Source organism: Haemorhous mexicanus, chromosome 7, assembly GCF_027477595.1.
Source record: "Haemorhous mexicanus isolate bHaeMex1 chromosome 7, bHaeMex1.pri, whole genome shotgun sequence".
NCBI classification, from domain to species: Eukaryota; Metazoa; Chordata; class Aves; order Passeriformes; family Fringillidae; genus Haemorhous; species Haemorhous mexicanus.
Genome location: NC_082347.1, coordinates 27,079,694 through 27,092,656, shown reverse-complemented (window position 1 = coordinate 27,092,656; position 12,963 = coordinate 27,079,694). Strand labels below are relative to the sequence as shown.

Below are 12,963 nucleotides of genomic sequence, written 5' to 3'. Positions count from 1 at the left end.
TTGTGAACACAACAGTCTCTAACTTCAAATGGGTTTGCATGATTACCTACGATTATTTTGCTGCAAAGTGAATCATAGTACCAGACAACTTGAATAAAAGCAAGGCCTGATCAACTATGCAGTACTCCTGGAGGGCAAATACATCACGAGGATAAGACCAACACCTTCCTGCTTACGTGCTGTTCCTCCTCCTGATATGTTACTACAATACAAAAGTGAGAAGAAAAATTTTCACTTTAGAGAGAACTTCTATACCATTATGTTTTCTTAAGGAGTAAACTGTAAGACTCAATACTAAACATTCCCTCATATGACTGTTTTCCTGTGCAGCTTTTAAGTAAGTGCAATTGCTTTATAAAATACCACATTCCATTTTTTCCCCACCAGAATCCTAAAACTCTATAAATCATTTTTTGACAATAGAACTCCTTTTAACCACCAACAAAAAAAAAACCAAAAAAAACCCCCAAAACAAAACAAAAAATACCCAAAAAGCAACAGAACCTCCCCCCCTCCAAAAAAAAAACCCAAAAAAAAAAAAGAAATCCTGTACTTATTGAGAAGTAGCTTTATTTCTAGGAACATGTTCAGAAGCTGTCCTAAAGTCCATGTGCTACAGCTACTTTGTGTACTGTCATTACAGAGAGCACTGGATGCTGCTGATCAGTAGCAAAACAATTCTTCCAGAAAGAAGGTGCTATGTTTATTGCAGAGCTAATAGCCTAACAAAAACATTAAAAGAAATATTGCCTTACTACTTTCATAAAGCAGAAGGAACTGAGAAAGATCCGATAAAGCCAAAATAGCATGAACAATACGAAGCATTACTGTGGCAGTGGAAATTTTTCCACTGGCTCAAAAATTACAGGTGGAAAGATTACAAAGGTAGAAAGAAAAAAAGAATAGGGATGTCTGAGCTGAGAACACTGTCCCTATTCAACGAATAGGAAATATTCTTCCTCCTCATCAAAACTATTTCACTTGTACAAGAAAAGTATAATTTAAAACCAACACTGAATTTTCAATTACAGCACTTCTAGTGAAATTATATTCTATTCTTTGAGGTTCCATTTTTGTAATCATTTCCAGGCAGGCAGTCCCTTGGAAGCAGCAAGGCTCTCTGGGGATGCCAGGTTTCACCTGCAAACAGAGTATTACAGAGTGGGATTAAGTGATATATGATTCTCCTTCACTATTTTAATCTTTCAGAGTTATTTTAGCAAAGTTACTTTAATTAAAAATTAGCCTGTGTAGTCAAATCTAAGTCCAATGTTTGAACAATTAAAGGACCATATTTGAAAACCAATTAACAGAAACTCCTGAGGGTTGCTTCAATGCAAGAATGTGACTAGCTAATAAAAATATGACCCCCAAGGCACAAACTCCAAAGTGCTTCTCAAGCTATTTTTTTGTCATGACAGTACGCACACACTGAAGTCAAGTACTAGTACACAGGTCTGCTCCAGATGAAAGGCAAGTTACCATCTCAGCAGGTTTTGATTCTTGCTTTCTATCAGTTGTCTTAAAATTCACATTTGCTTCAAGTTTTTATGCAACTAATTGCTTACCATTTACCAGAGTGAAGTGAAACCTTCATTGAGTGAGAACCTCTGTTCTGTCCTGCAAGGGAGTTACCATTGGTAACATGTTCTCTGTGCTGTTTACTAATCTTGGTTTACATGAAGACTTCTCCAGCTGCCAATGTATGGAGTGAAAGAAGTGCTGTGTGCTTTGGCAGGAGGCCCGGTGCTGCTGTTTTCTCACCTCTTACAAGGATGACAGCACCAAACTGAGCACTCTGGAGGAATCCATGAACTTCTTCAGCCGCAAGCTCATGGCTTTGCAACAACCAAGTAAATCTGCATTCTTGCACAGGTCTGCACCCCTCTTTTTTGTCTCTTGCACCTACTCCTGATCATGACAGCAGTAGAATTATGTTATCAGTAAAACAATCAAGAATCTACCTACTCTCTTAACATTTCCATTCACTTGTATGTTATATTTTTTTTTTAGACTAAACTGTAGGCAGGAAAGTTAAATCAATTCAGGTTGAACATTACCAAAAGGGATTCTCCAGGAGACTATCCATAATTTTTCAGGTTACATGTTCATCAGTCATTCCTTTAGACACTTAGAGATTAAAACACCTCACGATTCAACATCCATAAAGCATCAGTCTTGTGTGAATTTGCTTGCCATGAAGCTAGAGAATGTATAAAATCCCAGCACATTCCTGATACTGATCTAAATAATTCTGATTGCATGCACAGGCAGACAGACTGCGTAAGTAGGTAACGTGCTCAAAACGCTAACATGTTTTATCACTTTTAAACTCATCAGGAATTCAGCCTACTACTTCATACACAAAAGGTCCAACTACAAAGCCCCACAATGATTTAATCAGTGTTCCCAAGTTATTAAGAACAACTAATCACGCCAAATCAGGCAAGTCTGAAGATGATGAATATTTATAAGGTTTTGTTATGTAGTTCATTTTGAAGAAATTCTAAAGTCTCACTACAATTAAAGCATTTTCAGAACCTCAGTCTGCAGCTTTTTGCCAAGTCTGTAATTGACTCAGAAAATTCCCTCCTAATGATGGTGGTCAGGGCAGATGCCTGCCATGCTCTGGTTTCCCAGAGTCCAGCTTCTAGATCACAGCAGTAAAACTTGGTCTGCCACAGGCTGCACTGGCAACGTGACAGCAGAAACACTGGTGTGTAACACCGGTGTACAGGAATTACCAGTAGCATTAATGAGACCACACCACGTGTGACCTTGGCTAAAACAAGGGCCCTCCCTGGTAGTTTCACATGTGAGATCAGGCCCCAGCTGAGTAACTGGCCTGATAATTACAATGATGCGCTGGCCAAAGGACATGGGATATACAGACACCATAAAGCTAGTTTACTGCCCTACATCTACAGTCCTTAACTTGACCACTCCACAGTTTCCAAAGCACTGGGTAAAAAAAGTCAAACAAAAAGGCAGGACCTTATACAATTTGATACTACACAGAGCAATAAAGGATAATAAGGTTTTTTTTATCTCTTAATTACTTGAGTTTACTTTTCCTATGTCCTCAAAAATTTCCCCAAACAATTCATCCAAACCTCCAAAGTAAACAATCTCTAACCACATTCACCAGAAATAGAACAATTAATCTTTCCCCAACAATTCTTTGCTTCAATATTTTACAAAATTCCAAAAGGGTTTTGAAGCATTTGATTATTTGGAAGACCTGGGGGACGGGGGGGGGGGGGGGAGTAAGTAAAATTATCTGGTCTTAATTGTTAGATATCATTAAAATATAGTATCAATAAAATTTTCACAGATCTGGCATAGTAATTTGGCTTACACCAGTATTTCCAAATTGCATGTTAAGAACATGACTGATCAGACTAGTTTCTGTGCTACGTGACCAACTGCTTCAAAGCGTATTTTACAGATTTTCCTAAGAAATGTACTCATTAATTCAATTAATTGCTTTATTCATTGAATACTTGCAGACCAGGGATTCTCATTCTCTCTTCCTCCCTGTCACATTTTTCTTCCATCACCCTACAGTTGCAGGGCTTGCTTCACAACTCCAGGACAGTGTTGGTGTCTAGCGCGTGGCCCTGCACACACAGCAGGAAATGTTAAAGTGGATGCTACAGGAGAAATCTCTGTGCTTTATTCTAACTGTGTTCTGATGTGTATTTCATAGATTTTATGTGCAAGTAGCACATCAGATTGCCCAAAACTCTCCGTAAAGCCAGTTCACTTAATGCTTTATGCTACCATCTGTCTTATACCCTCAAAAAGAAAAACTTGCGAGGTTTGAATTAAAAAAACAAAAAAAAAAACAAAAAACAAGATGAGATTTAAAACTTCAGTTGTACTGCATAACAACAAGAAATTCACAGAAGGATGAGAGAACTGGCAAGAAAATCTGATCTAGCAACAAAAACAGAGAGAACTCAGAATTCTGAATCATTTAAAGCACTGTAATCCCACATTAAAAACAACTGTTTATCTAACACTAGAGCTTTGACATGAGAAACAAACCCATAACAATGAGCAGTTTACAAGAGTCAGCGGTGTGTTTCAACAAATGAAGTCCTGGCTGTTCACCTATTTTGTAGTTTAGTTTTTACTATTTTGGACAATTCTGGTTCTACTGTTAAAATTATAAATAAACTCTGAGCTCTACTGCATTCTTTTCCATATCAATTGTTCAGGCAAGCTACAGTTCTTACTCATTCCAAAAACAAGGTGCAGAAGGTAAGATTTTAATAGAAAGCTGTAGTCAAGCAACTTCCAAGCAGGATCCATCAAAAATCACCTTATTATATACATACATTACTATGCGATAAGAACATTTTAGCAACTTACAGGCATCATAAAAGGTGAAAGCTAAGATACTCACTGACAGATCATGCATATACAAATACACAACCAGACACAAAACTGATCAAAAGCAATTTCTCTAGATTTTTATTATGAACTTTTTGATCTCTATGCTGTTAGAAGACTGGACACCAAAGTTACTACAAAAGCATCAAATACAACAGAATTAATATACTAAAAACGGTATACCCTATTGCCATCAACCCCTCATGCCATTTCTGAAGTGATCTGATGGTACTTTTAGTAAACGACTTCAACAACAACCAGCAATGACCCTTACAGCTAGGAGCCTAAGACCTTCCAGTAAAGTGAAACACTGGAGGTAATGAACTTCTTGTCCCTTCCCTCTTTCTTCTGGATCTTACAGGGGAGGGGAGTGCTTCTGTATTCATGTGCAAAATAAGTTACATACTTGACACTTCAACCAATTCCCAAAGGTGCCATTTCATCCAAGGGATTAGACCACAGCCTAACACTGACTGAAGCAGAAAGCGGGAAAAAATAGCAAGCAAACATAAGAATCCTTCTAGGGACTTCCCAAATAGAATAGATAATTTTAATTCTGTATATCAAATGAAAATAAGGTAAATTGTAAATGAGAAATTATCTGCTACTTGACATAAAGATGAAAGTTGAAAATGTTACGAAAAGAAAAAGTTCAAGCATGAACAAAATAGAGATAGAAACAGAGAACATGTAACTGAAGAAAAAGATTCTTAATTTTCACATCTCAAAAAAATTATCGCATGAAAAAACTATGCCTGCTCTCATTTCATTATCATTTATGTAAATCCTAATTCACAATTAAAATTAAATGGATGATTAAATCATGGTTGTAGGCAGTATGAAAACACAACAGGCCTACTCACACACATTAAGTTAAATCCAAGTACTGCATATATTCACATGCATAAAAAGGAGTAATCTAGCAAGACAAACTACAGCCTGAGAAAAGCATTGGCTTTTCTCTACACTGTGGATTACTTTTACAATTCTGAAGCATAAATAGCAATAACGAACAGTAACAGTGCATCCGAATTTTGACACTCGAGCGCCGACAGTATGAGTCATCACAACACACTTTTTTCCCCGAAAAGATGCTACTTTTGACGTCTCTAACTCGTGCAGCATTAAATATAGGTTTGGCTACTAAGGTAACAGATACAGTGTTAATTAAAGAAAGAAAACAACTCAGCCTTTGTCCCTGACCCTAGCTCCCTTCCCGGACAAACTTTGCCGAGTTGTTACGCAGTTTAAATTGCCCCTAAAAGTGAGCGGTGCCAAGCCTCCCGCCCGCTCCTCCTTCGGTCGAGGTTAGCCGCGCTCTCTCCACCGGAGCTGGTGACTCTGGTAACACAAACACGCAATAACAAGCCCCGCACAATGCCACTGCCAGACAACTCGTGAGAAACTGAAGAGGCCGCTCCCATCAAGTTTTGGTAACTGAGAGCAGTCTCTTCTTAAAGATTTTAAACTTTTTTCTTTTTTTTTTCCACATAATTATGCCTTAGGAAGACATGGCAAGTTAAGTAACACGACAATTCACGGAGGTTTTTTGAGAAGGAAAGAGAACAAAGCAAGCCCCCGGGCAACGAAAGCCACACGGCTGATGACCAAGCCTCCTTTGTCAAAGGAGGTGCAGCTACAAACACCGGAGCACGTCAGTGCGGGCTCTCCCGGGCAGCAGAGCAGGACACAAGGCAGGGCTCAGGCCTCCTCGGCATACACGGCCCCGCCGCCCCCATCTCGCCCACCGCCTGCCCGGAAAGCTCCGGCGCCAGCCCCGCTCCGCGGCCCGAGCTCCCCCGGCTCCCCGCCGCACTCGGGGCAGCGCGGGCGCTCCCCTGGACTCACAAGGTGCCCCCGCCCAGCCTCGCCGCCGCCTCTTACACAACACCGCGGGGGCTCTACGGCCTCACGGCCCCGGGTCACACGGCCCCGGGACCCGCGGCCCTGCCCCGGCGCCGCCGCACTCGCACCGTACCCGAGAGAGCTCCGCCGCCAGCCCTGAGGGAAGGAGCGCGTCCAGCCCGGCAGAGCCCGGCTCAGCACAGGGAACAGGCGCTGCCGCATATCCCTGGCGGCCCCGCCGCCAGCACCGGCCTTTCCCTGCCGCCGCCGCCCGGCCCGGCTCCGCTCGCCTCAGCACGCGCCGCTCCCCGGCGCCATGTTCTCCGCCCGCCTCCCCCCGCCGCCCGGCCAATCCCTCCCGGCGCCCGCGGGGTCCCGTCCGCCCTCCGCGCCCGGGCCTGGCGGGACCCGTACCTGGGGGTGCCGGGAGCTGCCGCCTCTGCCGCCGGGAGGGCCGGGGCTGCGGCTGAGGAGGGGGCCGGGGGCCTCTGGGAGGAGGCGGAGGCGGTGGAGGGGGTGGGTGGCTGGGCGGGGAGCCGGGGCGACACTCGCCGCGGCGGGGGGGCCGCGCCCGGCGGAGGTGGACGGGGCTGCGGCGCGAAGGGCGGCGGGGCGGCCCCGGGCTGCACCCGCGGAGGGACCGTGTCGCGGCCCGCCCGCTTCCTGGTGGCCGCGCTCCGCGTCCCTGGCGGCGTCCGCCAAGACAAAAGGTAATTAGACGCCTCGTAATTTGAGCACAGTGGGTGCAGTGCCGTCCTGAGAGGCAGAGATTTCGGGTGTCAAAATCCTCCGTCCCCCAGAAAGAGGTCGCCCTCCGGCAGCTCTCCCTCCTTCGGGCGCTCCCCTTGGAGCCCGCTGGCCGCCGCTCACGTGCCGTGGAGCTCTGCGGCCCCGCCGCGCCGGACACAGGACTCGCCTCGCAGGATGGGTTTACGAGGTGTAAATGCTGGATCAGGATGAACTTCTGTTATAAACCCGTAGATTTGGGTTTCTAAGGCGACTTTTCTTTCCGTGGTAGATTCCTTATGGGAAAGTCGTGGATGTGGCTGGTTGCTTTAATTCCTTTCTAGGAAAAACAAACCCCCAAATAAAAAAATAAGAAAAAGTAAAACAAAAATCCAAAACAAATAAACAAAAAAATCTCCCCCCCAAAAAAACCCCACAAAACCAAACAACCAACAAGTCTTCTGCCCTCCCCTCCCCCCCCGCACAAAAAAAAAAAAAAAAACAACAAAAAAAAACCAAACAAAAAAAAAGCAACCCACTGGTTAAAGTTCTGGTAATATGTTTTCCTCAAATGTGTTTATTTTTCTGTGTCTTATTTTTCAGAGTTATGAGGGGACAGAAGAAGTAAGACAAAATGTGCTACATTTAATGCCTGATTTTAGCTCCCCACTGCTTGCCTTCTATAAAAGGTGGTATCTCACAGCTGGAAATTCACAGAATCCTCCTATCATAAAAATGTAGGAAGACATGGCCAGATGAGTTACCTAAGGTAATTTCTGTATCCAAAGATAGAATTTAAGAGGTTTCAAAAGTAATTTTAAACTAGTCAGCTTTGGTTAAAATTGCTGTTAAGAACTGACAGCACACTGTTTCATATGGTCAGCAGAATCAACTGGGAATCAAAAAAATCTGTCAGGGAATTTGGGTAGACATTCATCTGCTGGTTTCCAGGGAGGTCTGTGCTGCTATAGAGATGCTCTTACCCCTACCTGAGCTACCCAGTTTAAAACATTTGTGCCTACATCGAGTACACCCACACTTCTGGCCTCAGTTTAGATATGGAACTGTCTCTCAAGTTAACTCATCCTGGTTGGAGCAAGGCATTTGGTAGTTTTCACCTCAATCAACTGTTTGGATTTAGAACTGTGTGGGTGCCTAATTTTAACACAGTATGTTAACTCCTGTGAAAATGTCCTCATGGGCTTCTCGTTTGAGGCAGTCTGGGTTTTTTCCAGTCCCTAGTGCATGTAAAAGTGAAGACCAAGCTGGACAGAAAAAGGACAGGATAAATGGTGAGCTGTTAAATCTGAATTCCACCCTGTTGCTATTGCCAGTGCGTCAGAGAGGCTCATCCCATCGTGCCTGACAGAAGGACTGCAGGGTGAGTGCCCCTTCACAATCTGTCTCTTCCCTTTCAGGAGCAGCTGGGGGATTAAGAGGTGAATTGGAGTCGTTCTTTTAAATTGAATGTAGAGTAGAAATACTTCTGCCTTTGGCTTTAATACAGTTGTCATGTAGGGGTGAATGCTATAGAATTATACAGTTTCAGGCAGTTTACTCTTTTCGGGTCCCGATAGCGAGTTCGTTAGCCTAATGTAGTATATATTTAGGCAATGCTGGCCTGATCTATATTTAGCTGCTCTAATAAATCCTGCCTTTTCCTGTAAATCTTGCCTAGGATATACAGGGGCAATCCTGGGGAAGCAAGGTAGACTGTGCCAGCAGGACTCTAGTGGTCTGCTAATACGTGAATCTAAAACAAGCTCTTCTGTTTGTGTGGTGTGATGAAAGATCACACCTCCTCATGCATCTAACATAGCTAGTGCAACATTGGTATGCAATAGAGGTCACGCCTACTGTACTTTACACCTATTTTATCCATTGTAAGCTTATTTAGCGGCTGTTCAAAGTCACTGGTGTGTCCTAGTTTACCCTAGCTGACAACTAAGGATCAGGCAGCCGTTTCCTCCTCTCCGCCCATCCCGGTATAATGGGGAGAAGAATCAAAAGTACAACTTGATGGTTGAAATATGAACAATTTAGTAACTGAAACAAAATAAATTATCAAAATAATAGTAAATAATGATAGTAATGATGATAAAAAGAAAAAGATAAGTGATGCACAGTACAATTGCTCACCACCTGCTAACCAATGCCAGACCCTGCCCCCAGGCCCGATCAAGCCCTTCTGGGTAATTGGTAATATAAATCCCCAGTTTAAATTCTGGGAATGACATTTTAGGGTGTGGAATATTCCTTTGGCCAATTCAAGTCACTTGTCCTGGCTATGCTCCCTCCCAGCCTTTTTTCCCCCTGCACCTCCTCACTGGCAGAGAATGAGACACAAGAAAGTCCCTGATGCAGGATAAACACGACTTGGCAACAATCAAGACATGAGTGTGTTACCAACATTATTCTTGTGTTGACAATCCACAACACACTACTGTGCCAGCTACTGAGAAGAAATTAACTATATTCCAGCCAAAACCAGGACACACTGGTGTTTATTCAAATCATATTGTGTTCTTATACTCTGACTCCTCACTATGTCCATTTATACTAGCCAATATTACACTCATACACTGTTTTGGATATCTTTTCCATGTTTTAAAGATGTTTTTAATAGGACACCCTCAGCAAAAGTAAAGAGGACTTTCAGTGAAATTCCTTTTTCAGGCTGGTCCTGCAACTAAGATTTCTTCCCCATGAAACTTGAATTGCTCATAGACAATTGGTGCTTTTGGTCCTGCCTTCTTTATCTGCCCTAGTAGAAAAATAGGTGTTGCCTAAGACCAAATGAGCCTAAGCATAATTTAGAGTAAGTGTGGAAATTATTAAAATACTCCCATGAAAAAACCTTATAAAGTAGCAGTGTAGAGACCCCTCTTCAGGATATATGACATAAATGTACAGTGAGGGAAAGTGATCTTCAAAGTAGGTAGGTTAAAAATAATTTAGAATGAAACAGTATTTTATGTATGGCCTGAAAGCTGAGACACAGTAAGTGTGAAACTTTTAAGTACAGTCTTGTGAGGCTTCTAATGGAAGCATGTCTTTTCCACACAGATAAAATTCTGGACTAAATTTGAATTGTAATTGTATATAATAGAGCTTTGTCGCAAACTGGCCTCAGGTTGAAAAAAAGGCATAACTCATGATTGTTATTTCCACTCCAAAATAAATAGTGACAATTTCATGACGAGACATATATGAAAAAAGGAATGTCCATTGGCTGTTCCCAGGATAAAAATAATGAATAAAATTAAATTAATAAAATGATGAAGTTAGAAGGTATGAGGCAAAAGATATGTTTCCTGTTGACTTCAGTCAGTTCTGTCAAGTCTGTGTGTTTATAATTTTCCCATTAATTGTTTCTTTTCTTGTTGTGTAAAGCTTGTCATCCAGCTGCACATCTTAACTGGAAATAGGTAACTGTATGGAAAATTACCAGCTTAACTCTTTAACTAATCACACAAATACGTCCCCTTATGTTACTGCTAATTTTTTATTACAGTGACCATAAAAAGCTATAAAAGTGCTACTGTTGTGTTGGACAGTGATCTGGCACACGTGCCTAAAAAAAAGAACTGTTTTATTCTGTGTATTTTCCTGGTTAGTTGAAACCAATTCTGGTTTTAATCCTGTTATATGCATTGAGTCCTTAATTTTTAACAATAAGGTAGTTATTTTATTGCATTTTCTCTGTTCTTTTAACATAGTTTAACTATGTCTTTTGACATAGTTATCCTTTTACCTTGACTGAAGGGAAATCCTGTCCTCAGCTGAGAATATACCAGTACTCTCAGAGAGTAAGTCCTTTTTGTTTAACGTACTGTATGTGGACAACGCAGAGTTTAGATTATTACTGGCCAACTGGTCAGGCTGTTCAAAGGCTAGAATTTGCTTTATGTTTATCTGAGGTGCAGGTGATTTCCCTTTTAATGTGAATATGCAATTAATCAGCAATTTTTTTACTATGTCACTGATACTATTAAATATTAAACTCTCCACATGCTCAATACAGGTGATACATTGTGCAGCATGTTGGCAATCAAATCAGGTGTTACTAAGCCTTGAAGAAGTCTCACCCAACCTTATAATTTGTATTAATTATATCTCTCTATTATTATACCTTATATAACCTTTCTTCATTAGTAGGTAATCATGTTCCATGTAAACAATTTTACTACTTTTCAGGCCTCCATACCTACCATTCCCCAGGTGATCTGATACAGGCCCTAGGAAAACAGTGTTTGTTTTGTCTGTGAATATCACTGTAATTCAATGACACTTTGTTTGCAAGCCTTAGTTCAATATTGTCCTTCTTGATCCATATGTGGAGATTATTACCTCTTCTGAAATTGCTACATTCGCGGTTGTGTGTATTGTTATATAATTTAGGATTCTTAATGTCTTTGTCTCTCTTTAAACAAAATAAAACATTTGTCACAGATGAACTACCTGTCTTCTTAAAGGTCATTCTCCCAATGACTGTTAAGACTGTGGCCTAAATATTCTTGTTTTCTTTTTGTCATATTTATTTTTATTGCTTATGAAATGTTACTCCCTGTTACTCAGGTTGTGTTTATAGTGTATTAGTATCATTAGGCTCTACCTAGTCTAAGAAAATGTACAACCTATGCTATGAACTGACCTTGTAAAACAGACTTGCAGCCAATAATCTGTATGCCTTTTTTAAGCTAACTTGATTACCAGAAATACGTGTTTTCCACCTTACCACAGCTATAGCAAAGATAGCTATCAGCCAACTTTAACTTTCAGTAATCAAATTCTTATTGCTTTAATGCAGATTTGATTGATTTCTTCTGTGTCTGTGAGAGATGTTATATTTTCAGGAAAAATAATGACTTTCATATTAGAAATGAACAAAAACACAGAGGAGGAATTGGAGGAATTCTTGTGTTCCAGTGCTGCCTTCTTTTGTGTGATCCATATGAAGGAGTATAGAGTAAAAGGTATATATTTAGATTATTTGCATACTTGCATTTGACTTTTCAGTCCAGCAGTAGCTACTACACAACTGTCAGTATAAGTGATTTTTGCTGTTAGCATAGATGGTACACAAAAAAGCAAATAATGAAGGTAGTCTCAATATGTTTGCTGTGGATTATATTTATTTTCCTGTTTGGTTAAATCTTTACTTAGCTGAAGCAAAATGTGTTGTTGTGATTATTAGTGTTCATTGTTTGTTCTTTGCACCTAATGTAAGATTGATTGGCTCTGTTCTAACTCTTCAGATAAATGGTAGAGGAGCATAATGGGATGTTGCTTCATATCACTGTCAGGAAAATTACTGCAAGCCTTATGGGTTAGGATTCATTTGTTATTAACTTTAAGAACTCATGGAGGAAAGAAAAAAGCAGCTAACTTTAGGGGGGGGAAAGGGTGTGGATACCTGCAAAATTATATAGATGGACAATCTAAATTTCAGAAATTGTGAAGGCTCTAGAACAAGAGCAAAGCACTGTAGCACTGCAGGCCGTAAAAGGTAGATGACAGTCTGTAGGAGCCAGTACAGATTTAACAAAAAAAGCACATCAGACAAGTCTAATCTCCTCTAACGTCCGCTTCTTCCCCTCTACCTAGAAGACCTCTTATCCTGTTATAGATCTCCACCTAGCACAGCATTTAATAGTGCCTCAGAGGAAGCTGTCACAGGGAAGCCAGGGTGACATAAATGGCAAAGTGGCTTACATGATGTAGTTTCAAGTACAAGGAGGAATGTGGCACACCGTGGTGCTTTGTCCTGAACCTGTAACTTCATTTTCATTCTTACTTACGATTTCCCCACTACTCGATGAGGCAATACCGACCTGTAAACATGTGGAAAGTTAAGTGTGGCATTTAGACCGACATAGACGAGTTGTGCTGGAGACCTGCCTGAGCTGAATCACGCACAAGGCACAGAGGGACCAGAGCAGAGCTCTGCAGGCGTGGCCAGAAGTACACAGCTGGGAGTAGGGTCTGCCTGGC

General features: G+C 41.5%; 1 protein-coding gene and 1 long non-coding RNA gene across 6 annotated transcripts in view; one reads left to right on the top strand and one right to left on the bottom strand.

The window, feature by feature from the left end:
• Positions 1-6,788, bottom strand: part of IDE (insulin degrading enzyme) — a 52,793-nt gene extending 46,005 nt beyond the window's left edge. The window contains exons 1-2 of one of the 5 annotated variants that reach the window (XM_059851652.1): positions 6,658-6,748; positions 47-202 (exon numbers count right to left, since the gene is read on the bottom strand). Coding sequence is in view for 2 of the 5 variants with exons in the window: in XM_059851651.1 (XP_059707634.1) it covers positions 6,377-6,465 (89 nt within the window). In the remaining 3 variants the exon portion in view is untranslated. Of the gene's footprint in view, positions 1-46; positions 203-6,376; positions 6,574-6,657 lie in introns of those variants that run through there. The other 4 variants (XM_059851654.1, XM_059851651.1, XM_059851650.1 and 1 more) reach the window with 4 other exon arrangements.
• Positions 6,789-6,802: 14 nt separating this feature from the next.
• Positions 6,803-11,426, top strand: LOC132329955 (uncharacterized). The gene is made up of 4 exons (XR_009487209.1): positions 6,803-6,953; positions 7,573-7,738; positions 8,205-8,350; positions 9,271-11,426. It is a non-coding gene; the product is annotated as an uncharacterized LOC132329955 (long non-coding RNA).
• The last annotated feature ends 1,537 nt before the right edge of the window (positions 11,427-12,963 follow it).